The sequence below is a fragment of the Neovison vison genome, chromosome 10 (genome assembly GCF_020171115.1).
Source record: "Neovison vison isolate M4711 chromosome 10, ASM_NN_V1, whole genome shotgun sequence".
In the NCBI taxonomy this organism is placed as follows: Eukaryota; Metazoa; Chordata; class Mammalia; order Carnivora; family Mustelidae; genus Neogale; species Neogale vison.
The window spans coordinates 70,202,866-70,218,831 of record NC_058100.1 but is presented as its reverse complement, the minus strand read 5'-3'; the positions used below and the strand labels follow the sequence as shown (position 1 = coordinate 70,218,831).

The 15,966-nt window shown below is 55.7% G+C and overlaps 2 protein-coding genes across 2 annotated transcripts in view; both read left to right on the top strand.

Moving 5' to 3' along the window:
- The first annotated feature begins 452 nt into the window (after window positions 1-452).
- On the top strand, window positions 453-1,025 carry ASCL5 (achaete-scute family bHLH transcription factor 5). Its single transcript, XM_044266325.1, has one exon. The coding sequence runs from the start codon at window positions 453-455 to the stop codon at window positions 1,023-1,025; it is 573 nt and encodes a 190-aa protein (XP_044122260.1).
- A 1,796-nt stretch (window positions 1,026-2,821) lies between these two features.
- The window catches only part of CACNA1S (calcium voltage-gated channel subunit alpha1 S), a 68,265-nt gene continuing 55,120 nt past the window's right edge, over window positions 2,822-15,966 (top strand). The window contains exons 1-2 of the mRNA XM_044267574.1: window positions 2,822-2,973; window positions 4,875-4,980. Of these exons, the coding sequence (XP_044123509.1) occupies window positions 2,822-2,973; window positions 4,875-4,980 (258 nt within the window). The remainder of the gene's footprint in view (window positions 2,974-4,874; window positions 4,981-15,966) is intronic.

Below are 15,966 nucleotides of genomic sequence, written 5' to 3'. Positions count from 1 at the left end.
GGCCCAGCAGCAGGGGGGGGATCCCCAAGGCGGTAAGGAGCAAGAACGGGATGCCCATGGCCCCAAGTATGAAGTCCCAGGGTTAGTGCCCGTGGGAGATGCCCATGCTGGGCTCAGGAGGAGGTGGGGTGCCGAGGCCTGCTGCCCTGTCCATGGGCGCCGCGGAAGAAGGCAGGGGTCCCGGGAGCCCTGCGGCACAACGGCTGGATCGGCTGGATCGGAGAGGGTGCCGCTGAGCCTCTGCCAGGAGCCACACTGGGCCACAGCGATGACTCTCATCAGGGAGACCTCGGAGGCCATCCCAAAGGGCGAAGAGGAGTGCTGATCCATCCTGGTATCCCAGGGCTGCTGCTGGCGATGTGACTCGTCCCTGCGGTGGTCGGGACCGTGCAGACCCCAAGCAGGGGCGATTCGGGGAGGGTCTCACTCTGGGTCCAGCTCCACGCGGCACCATGAACAATAACTTCTGCCGGGCCCTGGTGGACCGGCGGCCCCTGGCACCCCCTAGCTGCATGCAGCTGGGCGTCGTGCCCCCTCCGCGCCGGGCGCCCTTGCCCCCCGCCGAGCCCCTGGGCAACGTGCCCTTACTGCTGTACCCGGGCCCGGCGGAGCCACAGTACTATGACGCCTATGCGGGCGTGTTCCCCTACGTGCCCTTCCCCGGGGCCTTCGGGGTATACGACTACCCCTTCGAGCCCGCCTTCATCCAGAAGCGCAACGAGCGGGAGCGGCAGCGGGTCAAGTGCGTCAACGAGGGCTACGCGCGCCTCCGCGGCCACCTCCCGGGCGCGCTGGCCGAGAAGCGGCTCAGCAAGGTGGAGACCCTGCGCGCCGCCATCCGCTACATCAAGTACCTGCAGGGGCTGCTGAGCGCAGCCCCCGACGGCGCGCCGCCCGCCGCCTCCCCGCCCGACTGCCCCCGCGACGGCGAGGCCCGGGCGCCCGCCTCCCTGGTGCCCGAGTCGTCCGAGTCCTCCTGCTTCTCCTCCTCGCCGTTCTTTGAGTCGGAGGAATCCAGCCACTGATCCGGACCGTGGCCGGGGGGGTGCGGGGGCGGGGAGCGGAGTCCGCCAGGGCAGTCCCACTCCTGAGAGCAGCCCGGGACTGCCAGGTCACACATGGTGCGGCGCAGGTCCCCGGCATTTGCGGGGCCGCCGCGCTCGCGTGTCTGCGACTCAGTCCCTCCGCCACAGTCACCACCGACCCCGTTCCTTCCAGCCAGGGGCAGAGGGGCAGGGAGGGGGATAGAGGGGCACTGTAGAGACCTGAGGAGCCCCGGCGGGGCAGTGAGGGCGCAGGGCCTGGGGAAGTTCCGGGCGCGCGCCGCGCGCGCACCAGGCCGCAGCGGGGCAACCCAGGAGGGCCATCCCTGAGCCGGCCTCCGGCTCTGCTTCAGCCCCGCGCTGCGGAAAGTCGGAGCTCAGCTCCGGGTTGTGCACCACCCGCTGTGGTGGCCCTCTCCGACTCTGTCGCCACGGGTGCCCCCCACCCCCGTGTCTGCCACTCCCCAGGAGGCTGGCCGGTCTTTGGTTGGGATGAGCCATGCCCTTGCTGTCCACGAGATGGCCTCACATCGTAGCGTCCACTCGGGGAACTTGTTTGCCACCGCCTCCCCCGCGACCACCACCGGCCCCCCTCCCCAACCCTGAGGCCGGGACAGAAGGCCAGACCGAAGCTTGCACTCGCTGGGCCAGATCAGGCTTGGGAAGAGGCCACGTGAGTGCCTTGGTGGCGCCCCCTGGCTTCCTTGCTGGAGGGCGATTACCCACCCGCAACCCTACTCCGGATCCGCAGTGTAACTTTTTCATCCCCTTTTCCCCCAGGTTGCTTGAGAACTGCGTTTTCCCCCTCTTAGACCGTATCCCTCTGTGGGTAATGGGGCCATATGGCACTGTCTTTGTACCAAGAGGTCAAATAAAAGATTTGTCAGGTTTTGTGATTCCAGATCGTTGTCTACCTCAGTTGTCACTGCTACCTGCGGCTCAGAGCACTTCCTGCTGGCGCTGTGGAGTGTTCTGTTAGCTCTGCGTTCAGTTAACGTTTCCAGGGAGCTTAGTGTACAGCATGGACCGTTGTGGGGCAGGGGCGGGAGTCCCAGGCAGGAGACAGGAGCTTTGTGCAGTTAGGTGCTGGAGGGGTTGAGGGAGGAGAGTACATGCCTGAAGTGTGCACGTTCAAGGTTCTTCTGAGGGAGGCTTTCACCCCAGCGTGAAGAAGTTAGCTTTCCCTGACAGGGCTGCTCCTGGGTGGGAATGTTTGGCCTGGGAGCTGACCGCAGGCTCTGAGATGGATGGAGGTGTGGTGTGGTTGTGCTGAACCAGGCCACCCGGCACCTTTTCTGGAGGGTGCCATAGGGCTAGGGACCAGCGGAAGCTCATCCTGGCATGAGGGAGCCCGTCCGCAGTTCAAGACTCCATATCATAGATCACCCCCCTTCCTGAACTCTCTATGGCCCCAGCCTTGAAGCCTTCCATCCTGCCTCCCACCGCCCCCACCCAGGCCCATGTGAAATTTCCTTCCTCCATCCCCCTACCAACCTCCTCAGGGACATATTGGGATGTCACAGGCTGGGCTGGGAAGGAATGACAGCTGCCTGGCCTCAGGAGCTCAGGCCAGGCAGCAGGGAGCCAGTGGAGGCTAATTTTACTTGCTGGGAGCAGGGAAAGTAATCCTCCTGCCCCCGCCCCTGGGCTGGCTCAGCAGGGCACGCGTAGCCCAGCAGGCTCAGCCGGCCCAGTCCCCAAGGTGGGGGCACTGGGGACGCAGGGAGAAGAGGGCAGTGGGGTGGGGGACAGGAGACAGCGAGACTGCCAGGAAAGCCATGGAGCCGTCCTCACCCCAGGATGAGGGCCTGAGGAAGAAACAGCCCAAGAAGCCGGTTCCGGAGATTCTGCCAAGGCCGCCCCGGGCCTTGTTCTGCTTGACCCTCCAGAACCCCCTGAGGAAGGCCTGCATCAACATCGTGGAATGGAAGTATCCTTTGGGACCCCTGGGCTGTCGGGGAGAGCCTCTGTCATGTGGGAGAGGGAGGCAGGGCATGGTCACAGAACCAGACTTTGGGGGCCCAGGGGCCCGGGGACCTGGAGATGGGGTGCACTGCCTCAGAAGAGGATAAGGAGCCTCTGGAAAGGAAAGCTTCAGCTGAGAGGGAGGGGAGCAGCAGGAGGACCTGGCGGGGCCGCTGCAGCCTGAGTGCTCAGTCCCAGGCCTGGTGACAACCATCTGCGGAAGGGACCCGGATGTCCCACGAGGGTGGTTCACACGTGTGCCCAAACCCTGTTACCGTGGGGCTCCACTGAGGGGTGTGAGGCAACGGCCTCATTCTGATACAGGATAGGAGAGAAAGAAGTAGGGGCCTCTGCAAGAAAGTTCCCTCCACCCTTGGTGGGAGGGTGTGAAGGCACAGAGACTGCAGAACGAGGGGGTCCAGCTAAGGATGGAGTCAAGGGAGAAATGGCCTTGAACAAAGGACTGCTGCAGGGGGCTTGGGGAGCAGGCCGAGATGCCTGGCGGTTATAGCTCAGACATACCACGCTGGGGGCAGGGACTCGCCAACCCTTTCTTTGTTTGCATTAGCTCTGAGAGAAAGACCGATGAAAATATCTGGGTTATTTGGAGAAGGAGATTGGGGGGAAGGGCTGGTCAAGTGCCTTCTCAGAAAGAGAGGTCAGGAATATTTGAAATATTTCTGTAAGGTTCTGGAAGACTGGGCACCCACCAGCTGTTCCTTAGAAGAAGGGCTAACGGGAAGGATAAGAAAAACTTGGGACCAGTTGGAAAGGCTGGGGTCGGAGTTGCCCCCCCCCCACCTGGTGACGTGCAGCACCCAGGGGATCGAGTTTCTCCTGGTGGGTTCTCTCTCCTCCATCCTCTGTACCTCTGCGCCTTCTCCTCTGCAGCTTCCGTCCCTGCGGCCCACCTCTTTTCAAACCCTGGCAGGAAGAGAAGCCGGTGGTTGGTCCAGACCTTCTGTGCACTGTGCCTCCCATCCCCCAACCGGTACCCCCCTCCACCACCCGCTTTCCAGTGGCTCAGCCTATGGGATGGGTTGTGGGGCTGGCCCACAAAGGAATGGGCCCCAGGGGTGCCCCCTGGGAAATGACTGTGAAGGGGACAGGTGTGTCTGGGAGGGAGGCATGAGTGGGTGTGGGATGCGCACCCCAGCGTGTGAGCGTGGCTGGGGAGGGGGCGGGGTGGGCTGCTGACCCAGTCGGCTTAGCGGGTCTTTCCTCAGGTTGGGGGGTAGGGCGTTGATTCAGGTAGACCTCTGCAGGTTCCCCTTTCCCGTCCTGTCCTCTGGATATTCAACCCCCAGCAGCCCTTGCCAGTTCTCTGAGTGAGTCCCCATATTGTCTGGCCAGAATCTCAGAAAATCATGGCATCTCAGGAGAGGGGACAGGTAGGGTTGGGGGGTGATGGGCAGGAGCTTGCTGGGGAGCATTGAGTCTTCCTGCCCTTGAAGTTGAGTAGCCCGCAGCCAGGAACCGGCACTTCAAGTTGCCGTCACGGCTAAGTAGAAATTACCTGTTCCCAAGGAGAACCTGGCCATTTCTTTTTTTTTTTTTTTAAAGATTCTATTTATTTATTTGTCAGAGAGAGTGAGCACAGGCAGACAGAGTGGCAGGCAGAGGCAGGGAAGAAGCAGGCTCCCCACTGAGCAGGGAGCCCGATGATGTGGGACTCCATCCCAGGACGCTGGGATCATGACCTGAGCCGAAGGCAGCTGCTTAACCAACTAAGCCACCCAGGTGTCCCGGGCCATTTCTGTAACCTGCAGGAGAGCAGGGAAGGAGCAACAGGGGCCAGTACCATACCATACCACTCCCCTTAACACTACCGATCCCACACCCCACTCTCCTTAACCCTGACACCAGACCCTTTGAGACCATCATCTTGCTCACCATCTTTGCCAACTGTGTGGCGCTGGCTGTGTACCTGCCCATGCCGGAAGATGACAACAACACTCTGAACCTTGGTCTGGTAAGAGAGGTCCTGGAGCCCCAGGCTGAGGGAGGCCCCCTTGGTGGACTGCCTGCTGGGGGGGTGCTGGAGCTCCTGTCTCCTGAGGAGACAGACCCCACCCGCCCAGCCACCTGCACGGCTGAGCCACGCGACAGCTTTGCAGGGCAAGCCTGCTAACTCTGGATTCTGGAATATTGGCCAGCACTGAGCAAGGACTCCCTGTGCCCAAGCACTGTGCTGAGCATTTGATGAGGGGAAAATCCACACAACAACCCCTTAAAGCGGTGCCATCTGACGGATGTGGAAACTGAGGCTTAGTAAGGTCAGCCACAGAGCGATGGAGGCCGAGGGCTACTTTCCCTTTCCTGGACTTCATCCAGAAGGAGCTTGCCTCCTGGGAGAGTGGGATCTAGGGATTCCGAGAGAGCATGTGTTCTAGAGCTCTAGACTACATTCTTCTCGCCCCTTCACCGATAACATGGACACAGAAATGCCGGATCTGGAAGGGGTTTTCCAGGATCCCATTGTCCTATCTCCTCCCCACCTCACTGGTTTACAGATGAGAAGACAGAGCCCTGTGGAGGTGAAGCGCTGACTTGATGTAACGGCTAGACAGAAGTAAACATGGTTACCATTTATGCTGTGCTTACTGGATGCCTCTGTGCTGAATATTTTACGTTATTGTCTTACTTAATTCTCTTAACTACCCCTTGTGAGGCAACACTGTTAAATCCACATAAAAGACAAGGAAATCTAGGCTCTGAGAGTTTGGGTAACTTGCCCAGGGTCACCCCACGTGCAAATCCTGCCACAGGGTCTCAAACCCAGGCCTCTCTGACTTTAGGACCTGCTCTCACTATCACTGTGTTGCCCATGTAGTGACAGCAGGAGGACTTCTAGGGGAAGCCCTTATAAGAAACTGAGCTCTCAGGCATTTACAGTCTGCCCCCCCGCCCCCAGGAGACAGGACAATGAGCCCACCATCTCGACAGGCTTTGTCCTGCATTTGTACCACAGGGATGGGAGGGAGGAGGCCAATTAACATGCATCCGGGGCCTGAAAGAAAGATATTTATCTTTGCCTCTCTTTTCTGCCCGGTTTCCATGGGAATCTATCTTGAGCTGGTAAGAAGCTGGGATTTTAAGTGTGTGCTTGGCTATAAACAGAAAAAACTCTGAGCTCCTGAGTATGGAAGGAGAGTGAGATGAACTGTAGGCAGGACCCATACGACCAAGCCCGGGAGGGGGCTCTGAGCCTTCCACAAGACTGGCTTTTTATTCAGTGTCCCTGAATCCAGGAGGGCTCTAGGTTCCCCCCCTCTTCAGGATTTCATATTTTGGGGCCTTCGTTCCATTTCAACTCCTTAAGAAGTTGACTACTTTCAAAAGAAGTTGCTCTCTGGAGGGGGTTAAGTTACTGGGTCTGTCATCTTCCATCTTGAAACAAAATGGCTGCCCTAAAAATTTCACAAGGTCCTGTGCACTTTCTTTTAACCTGTGGGCTGGAGTTACAAAGCCTTGGGCAAGGTCTAGAGCTCACAGACACAAGGTGATGAGTTTCTGGAAGAGGGAAACCTTACCAGAAACCTTTCCAAAGCAGTGAATATCACTTCAAATGTCAAGGTGGGACAGACTATTAACAGTCAATGAGGGATCCTAATCTGATCCCTTTGGGGTGAAGCCCAGAGAGGGTAGGTGATACTTAGGGTCACAGAGCCAGCTTCCAGCTGTGGACTCTTTTTATTTATTTTATTTTTTTTTTAAAAGATTTTATTTATTTATTTGAGAGAGAGAGCATGAGCAAGGAGAAGGTCAGAGAGCGAAGCAGACTCCCCATGGAGCTGGGAGCCTGATGTGGGACTCGATCCCGGGACTCCAGGATCACGCCCTGAGCCGAAGGCAGTCGTCCAACCAACTGCGCCACCCAGGCGTCCCTCTTTTTATTTATTTATTTATTTTTATAGATTTTATTTATTCATTTGACAGACAGAAATCACAAGTAGGCAGAGAGGCAGGCAGAGAGAGAGGAGGAAACAGGTTTCCTGCTGAGCAGAGAGCCCAATGCAGGGCTCAATCCCAGGACCCTGGGATCATGAACTGAGTTGAAGGCAGAAGCTATAACCCACTGAGCCAGCCCCTAGCTGTGGACTCTTAATTCCCACTTGTCAATTATATGTTCATCTCCACACAATCCAGCAGGAGGAAAATTAGAGGAATTAGACCAGAAGGAAGGGAAATCAGATATTTATCTCTCTCTTATTCTATTGGCTGATTTGTAGGTATCTGAGAAAGGTTAGGGACTTTCAGGTCATTCAAAACAACCGGTAGTTTTTAAGAAGGGAGGCCCAAGGACCAATCCTTCATTAACTTTCTCATTCATTTAATAAATTTTTATGTAGTGCCTATTATATCCCTGGCCCATGCTGTGGCCAGTAGACATAGTTCTAATCTTCCCAGGGCTTAATTAATTAAATCAATTAAACATAATATAATTAAACCAACTACACTTAAATTAAAGATAAAATGAGATGGGAAGTGTATAAGATTTGGGACACTATGAATACTGGAGGAGGACCTAGTCCTTCCCAGAGGATGAGATGTTTATCCTGAGATGCTAAGGATGAGGAAGGGGCCAACTTCATGGGGATGTGACCTATGTAGTCGCTCTGGGGCCCACACTCAGAAGAGTCCCATGCTTGGGGTTTAATGATCTGTGGTTACAGTACAGGAAATTAAAACGATTTCATCTCTGAATCCTTATTTTGTGAGTGAAGACCAATGAGACAATGGTATATGGAGGTACATGGACCAGTGGCTTGGAGCCATGGCCCACTCCCAGCTCCCCTCCCCCTCCCCCCCACCCCGCCACCTCCTACCAGCTTCCCACCTCAACGGACAGACACTGCTCAGTCTCTCCCTGCTGGTGTCCTGGGCCAGGGTCAGGGTTGGGTACCCGAGGGTCTTGGGTGTCTCAAGATAGGGTATGGCAAGGGATGTCCCCACCCTAGGTTGACAAGGTCATAGCCCATTCTGTGAATGACTGCCAGGTGGAGCCAACGGCTCGTCCCCCAACCAGATACTCCGTGTTTCCTGGAGCAGAGGCCACCATACCCCTGTGCTGGCTATCGCTTTGGGTGGAGGCAGCAAGGCTGTGGGAAGGGAGAGGCCTGCCTCTAGTTCCCCACCTCTAGCCAAGAGACAGGCTGTCTGGCTGCTGGATGGTGAGTGGGTCATGGAGGAGGATGGGGAGTGCCTGCGAGGTCCACACTCGCCGCCCCCCCCAGCAGTAAATAGGCAATTAAAAGCCCCATGACAGGTTGAAAAGGAAACCATGGAAGGAAGCTCTCCCCTGGTGTTAAAATGCTTTATATTTTAACACTGGGGGAGAGCTTGTGGATGCCTCTGCAGGGAGCCCCATGAGCGAGGTGCTGGAAGCAAGAGGTTGAGGGATGAGTTTGGAACCTGGAAAAAATCTCTCGGACCACCGCGTAGAGGGTGGACTGGGGGAGGGGGGCGATAAGAAGGGGAAGCAGGGAGAGGAGGGAGGAGGCTATGAAGTTGTCCAGGCAGGAAGTGGGGGAGACTGGAACTGAGGCATGATGGGAGAGAGGATGACATGGAGAGATAGCGAGGCGATGGCTCAGCTGGTCTGGGTGCCTGAGGGATGTGGGGAGGTGTGGGGGGAGGGGAACAAGAGGCAAGGATGACATTGGGGTTTCAGAGTAGGTGACAGAGCAGGTGGCGGTATCGCTTTACGAGACGAGATGGGTAGCACCCAGGGAGGAGCAGGCTGAGGTGGGAGGAGGGACAGTGATTTTTGGTTTCTGTCATGTTGACATTCAGGTGCCAGCACTTGCCAGGCGACTGGCTTTGCAGGGCTGAGCATTGGATGGGAGAGAGGTAGGGGGCAGGGCTGGTCAGGAGGCAAGGAAGGCTTCCCACAGTGGCTTTGTGTGCGAACAGAGTCAGGAGGTGGCCGGCTCCCTCCACTGTGGGAAAGACGCCCTGACACCCGTCTGTGGGTCAGGCTCCCCTGCACAGTCTGGGTGCCCCCCACCCCCACCAGGAGCTTTCTCCTGCTGCCCATCTCCTTCCCTCCCCACCAGTAAGCTTTTGCTGCAGGTGATGGACGGTGCTGAGGCTCCCCCCTGCGCCCCAGTTCTCCCTGTTCTGTGTCAGTGGGGGGAAAACGGGGTCTTTCCTGAACAGAAGAGACACTGAGGTTCAGGGAGGGCAGGGGAGTTCTGGGGAGACGTGGTGGGTCAGAGGATGGCAAGAAGAGGGTCGGGGACGCTAGCGTCCTGGCCAGCTGTGTATCCTCATGGCAGAGTGGGAGAGGAGCTCTGAAATCAGCCAGGTTGGGGAAAAGTGGGTCCTGGAGCTACCGATGTATGCTTTTGAGTCCAGGACCATTGATATCCTAGCTGTGTGATCTTGGACATGTTATTTGACTTCTCTGTGCCCTCAGTCCCCTCGCTGGTAAGATGGGGGTAACGTCATATACTTGAGAGAAGTTACTGGATGAATCAAGACCAGGTGTGCTGTGGCTTCCCTTCTCTCAACATAAGGAACTTTATTATACAGAAATCACAGTGTCTCAGAGCAGGCTCCCTAGTCACAAAGCCTTAATCACAGAGACCCCTGGGTTGTCCTAGATTCAAAGGCTATGCCCAAAGGATTATATATTTTAAAAAAAAAAAATTCCTCTTTACCCCACCCGCTATCTGTCCCTGATTTCTCTTAGATTTTTCATTTTCACCCCTTGAAACCTCCAACCTCTCTGAATGGCTTTCCTGGCCACCCCAACCCCCTTCTCCAGCAAATTATTCTCCTCCCCTTCCTCACCACCAACAGCACCCAGTGTTTGCTGAGCACCCACGATTGTGCAGGACCTGTTCTAATGCTGTATATGCATGATCTCATTTATTGCCCACAACACTCCACAAGGCAGGTAGTATTATTTTTCTCATTTTTACAGAAGAGTAAACTGAGGCATTGGGAGGTTAAATCACTGCACATGCCCAGTAGGCTGTGTGGGCAGGCCTGTACCTGTGTTGGGCATCTTGACGTGGTTTTCTTGATTTGAGGAGAGGACGACCGTCCCTGCTTCCCTGGCGAGCAGCACAGGAAGGAGTCCCACGAGAGCAGGCCCCAGTCCCTTGCCATAACCCTGTTTTCTCCTGATTGGAAAACTGCTGCCTGCCCAGGCCAGAATGGGTGCTCAGAGCACCCAGCCCCAGCCTCTCTCTGGACCAGACTCCACGTGCCCAAGAGAGAAGCCTGCCGTAAGCTTGGGAAGCCGGCGTCGAACACAGCCCTGTCCTGGAATTCTCCCAAGAAAGTGAAGGCTGCGGTTGTAGGTCACAAAAGGCACCATTTGTCGGAGAAGCAGGAGGAGGGAACAGACACAGAGTCACCATGGGGGCCAGCAAAAGGGCAGTGAGATGTCCAGGGGCAGTTGGAAGCCAAGACCGGAACTCAGGGCCCTAGCCCCCAACCTAGACCAAGACGCTCCCAAGCCAGCTCTGGTCCTGGAAGGCCCATTTGCTCCCTGAAGTCTGAAGGAATGCTGCTCCTAGGGGAGACCCCTGACTGAGTTAAAGGGGACTTTGGAAGCATCACAACTCCAGCCTTGAGGAGCCCGAGGACACTCGTGTGGAAAAGCAACAAGGATCAGAGTTACTAATTATTGGGCACAGACTGCGAATTGATTGCGTTTGCTGCATTATCTCGCTTCATCCTCAAAATAGCCCTGTGGCTGAGTATGCTTTTCAAACAGTGCAAACACGACTCTGATTAAAATAAAGAAGGAACGCAGCTCAAAGATTAATTCAACCTAGAAGAGAACAAACAGGAGGGTAAAGCTGTTTCTAAGAGACTTCGAGGAACAGAAGTGTATGATATTGGAGAAAGAAATGATGGAAGAAGATTCCCAGGTTAGACACCTGATGTCCCACGGGGCAAAGAAACAGTCACCCATTGGGGTTATGTTTTCTAGCAGGCAGAAATCATTTGCATCTCTACAGGACAGAACTGTGACAGTTGGACAGGTACCTTCCCCCAGCTCAGTGGTTTTCAAGGGGAGGGGAAGGAAAGGAAATTTGGCAATGCTGGGAAACTGGTGGGGACCATTCCCACACTACTGGGATCTAGCAGGTAGAGGCCGGGCATGCTGCTAACATCCCACGATGCCGAGGAGGACGTCCTTCCACCAGAAAATTCTCCGGCTTACAATGTGAATAAGGCCGGGGCTGATAGACTTCGTCCTAGATGAAATAGTCCTTGGCCAGGCCTGTTACAAAATGCTCCAGCATGACCTTATAAGGACATGATGACCTCCCTTTGTCTAACTTCTAAGTTCTGGATGATTTTTGGCATATCAGTTAGGTGGGCCTTGGTGGTCCCCGGGGGCAGGGCCAGGCTAGCGGGATTCAGCCTTTCAGCTTGTCCCTGGCCCCCACCTCCCCGGCTTCCCTAGTCCCGGCCCTCGGAGAGCCGAGTGGGCCCACCCCTGCCAGCCCGCCCATGTCAGCAGACTCGGCCATGCCCCAGTACATTCCTGGGGTTCAGGTTCCTGTGCAGTCCTCTGCGTAAGGCTGCAGCCTAAGCCTCTGGCATCCAGCGCACTTGTCTTTTTATAGAGTCTGGAATGTGCCTGCGGACTCCTGCGGCCCACAGCCCACTCCACCTCACCATCTGGGGAGCCTCCGGTCTCGGATGGACCCCAGCTCTGGCCTTTTCTTTGGAGATCCGGGCGGGACCTGCCGGGCCCAGGTGATCGAGTCTGGGTCACCGTACAGGGTCTGGCAAAGTGAAATGAAAGCTGCCTACCGGCCCCACCTTGAAGCCTGCCCTCTTTCACTGCAGGGACTCAGCTCCCCTTCTGGGGGCTTAGCGTTCCCCACCCCCACTCTGTGCCTCTCGCACAGGGCACAGCTGCAGACCGGCGGGGGGGGGGGGGAGGAGGGGGAGTGAACAACGGAAACCTGGAAGAACCCCTGGGCGCCCTGTCCAAGTTGTGCAGACTTTGGGGGAGTCGGAGGGGCGGGGAACACAGGGCTTGCACATCAGACAACCTGCCTCCAACCTGGATTTCTGGCAGCTTCCTGAACGCTCTGAGCCTCAGTCACCTCACAGGGGACCACGATAGCGACCCTTGCAGAACTCTTACAACAATCAGGGCAATGACGTCACATCGCACCTGGCACACAGGGGTTGTGCCGTTTTCGTTCTTTTCCTTCCCTGTCGGACCAGCACTCTCAGACCACAGCCACGGGGCCATGGCAGACACGGGCAAGACCCGACAAAGCCCTCCAGGCGTCCCAGGCTTGCTGTTTTTCTCTCCCTTCCTGGCATGGCCTGTTGACTGAGACCACCGACCCTGGAAGGAAACCGTCTAGGTTCACGTTATTGTTCTATTGCATAATAGCTGTGTGTTCCCAGAGAAATCACTTAACCCCTCTGTGCTTCAGTTTCCTCTTCTGTAAGATGAGGGTAGGAGTACCTCCCTTACACGGTTCCATGAGGATTAAATGCATGTATGCGGCTCGAGTAAAGCCTAGTACGTAAGTGGGTGCTGAATATATCTTAGCTAGCACTAGGATTACCTAAGACGTACTGGTCTCCCATGCCCTCCCAGCCTGGGCACCCCAGTCTCCCCTCTTCCCACCTTTCACCACCACCGCAAGTATGCAGACGCCTCCTGCTACTCTCCGCTCCACGGTCTTGCTTGGGTAGAAAGCCCTGGCATGTCTGACCTACCAAGACCTGAGAGAGTGCAGTTCTGTGTGGGAAGGGAAGAGGAAGCAGGATGGCAGGAGAGGCCCACTCAGATCACATCTATTTGGGTAAAAGTCCATCAGGCTAAATATAGCTACATTCCTCATGTCTGAATGGGTCATTTTCCAAACCTGGAGGCTGAGGTGATCATGGAGATAGACGCCAGGACCCTGGTCACCCTGTGAATGGTGTGGTCACCGGACACCAGGCTGATTTAGTAGAAAATTCTTTGTCTCGGTCACGGCAGGTGGGACAAACCCTCTTGGCCTCAGGCACCCTGGTTCCCTCTCTAAGCCCCACTTTCCTTAGCTGGGAAGTAGGAAAAGCAGTGTAGCAGGGCTGAACATTTGTCTAGAATTGAGGTGCTCAGGAAATACCATTTTTCCTAGAAATCAGCATTCTCTGGATTCTGAGCTGGATCCCTCTGGATGGGGAGAACCTGAACATCGGTTATTCTCGCCGCTCTCCGTTAGCCTGCCTGCCCTGGGCTTGGGCCGGGCCCTGCGTCTCAGGCAGTGTTAAGGGTCACAGGTGCTCTGTCCATCCCACATGAGGCCTTATTGTTCCAGTCCCCTGGCCCCCTCAGGCCGCCCGCCACTGTCTCCATGCGAAGCTGAAGGGGCAGGAATCCTTGGTAAGAAGGGACCCTGCTTTCTTGGGGGACCCCGAGGCCTCCTCCCAGACCCTGCTACATCTTTCGGGCATGATAAGGAAGAAGACCCCCAACCCGATCTATCCCAGAGGCTTCTCAACCCTGGGGTCATCTCTGTTTTGCTTGTGAGATAGACCCTTCTCTTCAACCCGTTCTCACATGGTGGGTTCAAGCTTCAGAAATTGAAGGCCTGGGGCCCTGGCACAAACTCTCCTGGGGCAGGAGACCCAGCCTTGCTGTCTGCTTATGGGAGCAAGACAGGAGATGAATCAGGAGGAAAACAATCATTAATGTTAGCAAAGTATCTTATAATAGCAGCACCCAGCCAGCCTGCTTCGAGTACTTGCTGTGAGGCCCACGAGCATGAAGGGCTGTGGGGGGATACCCATACGGAGCCCCCCACCAGCCAGCCTGAGCCCTCTCCATGCACCTGGGTTCCCCCTCCCTCAGCCAAACTCACTTTGGCTCCTTGAAACAAATGTGCCTTCAAAAGTTAACAACAAATATGAAAGAATGCCCTTCCACCAGGAGGATTTGTGTGCTAACAGATCACAAGGGGTTGACCCTAAGGAAGGAGACCCAGGCCCAGGTGGTGGGGAGGGCACGGTGATGGCAAACTTCCTTCCCAGGGAGCCCGTTGGCTGAGCCATGCCGGCTCCTTTCTTAGCCCTGCTCTAGGCTCTTATGGTTCTTCCTGAGCCCTAAAGGGGGCTGCTGGGGGCCTGAGAGATGGGAGTCCAGTCCAGTCTTCCTGCAGGCTGCAGTGTGGGGGTGGGGATGAGGAGAAAGAGGATGTGGTAACAGCTGCCTCTCTGGTCCCAGACAGGGAGCAGCCAGCTCCCACCATCTTCCCTCAGGGCCAGTACAGGCCGAGGAGAGGGGGGAGCAGACGGCAGGACTGACTGACCCTTATGGCTGGAAGGCAGCCGGAAAATAGAGGCAGTAGGAGGGTGAGGGGAATGCAGTCTGAGCCTTGCCTTTTTCAGCCCAGGACTTTGGGAGTGTCCAGCTTTAACACCCCCAGGAGCTGGGGCAAGGCCTGTGGGTCAGCGCCATACACCAGGCCTACCTCTGGCCAAGAGGTGCCCCTGGAAGCCCCGGTTAGAGGTCTGTTTGTGGAGAGAAAAGAACTCCCTGAAGGGGACACGTGGCAGCGAAGGCCCTTGAAGGAAGCTGGCTTCTCCCAAAGCCGGACTTCTCCCAAAGCTTCTCCCAAAGCACGGTCCTCCCAGGAGGTCAGGAGGGCCAGGGGATCAGAACTGTCTCCACCTTTCAGAGCCTGCAGTGTAGTGTCCCTTCTTAGGAATAGAGACCCTGAGGCTACTCCTGTGTTGATTCTGCACCCAGTTCTAGGGTCTATGGGGGGATTTCCCCCACACCACCAAGCAACGCTCTCACGCCAGCTGGGTGTCTGACAACTGGAACAAATTATGACATTGCCTATCTAGACGGAACACCAGATCTCACAGGTTCAAGGCTCAGCCCTCCCGGATTGACAGCACCCCCAACTTCAGAAGCCAGTAGCAAGTTCTGAAGCAAGGTTGTTATCTCTGCTTCTGACTGACAGGCTAAGTATGGGAGGTTCCTATGACCCTCCCCTTAGGTTTGATTCCTTTGCTAGAGAGGCTCACAGAACTCAGAGAAACATTATACCGGCTCCATCACTGGCTCACTATAAAAGGGTATAACTCAGGAACAGCCAGATGGAAGAGATGCATACCTTGACCTCAGGGTATGGGGGAAAAGGGCATGAAACTTCCATGCTTTCTGAGTGTTCCACACTCCATGTATCTCCACTGTTCATTGACTCAGAAACTCTCTGAACCCTGTCCTTTTGGCTTTTCATGGAGGCTTTATTACATAGGCACGATGGGTTAAATCATTGCCCATTGGTGATGGAGTCAACCTTCAGCCCCTTTCCTCTCCCTGGAGGATAAGGGGATGGGACTGTAAGTTCTAACCTTCTAATTCCATGGTTGGTTCCTCTGAAAGCCATTATCCCATTAAAATAACAAAAGACACCTTTGTCACTCTCATCACTTAGGAAATTCCAGGTGTTTTAGAAGCTCTGTGCCATTAGCAGGGTGAAGCCCATAATCTGTATTTCACAATATAAATGCAGTATCAGCCCCCCCCCTTTAAATTATTTTGCAGGAGAGATGATGATTTTCGACTGTATTTTATTATTCATTCAACAAACATTTCTTGAGCACTTGCTCTGTGCCAGGCTGCCCAATATGCTCTAAACAGAGATTCTCAGACAATTTGTGGGGAAGGCCAGTCTGTTGTTTCCAATTTATAGTCCATTGTGGATGGGTAGGGGGTCCTGCCCACTTCATGGGACGCGCACCCCGTGAGACTCACGAAGCCCAGACTGAGCCTGTAGTCTGCCCACGTGCTGAGAACTTGTGGCAAGTCGCTGTCACGATTTCCAAATGCTTATTCTCCGTGGCTGCCCTTGTCTCAGAGCGGTAACTACGGTTTGTGGACAGCCCCACTCTCCAGTCTGAACCTGGAGAAGCAGCGCGTTAAGGACACTGGCTCACTTCCTCTGATCACAGAGATTGGTGTCGG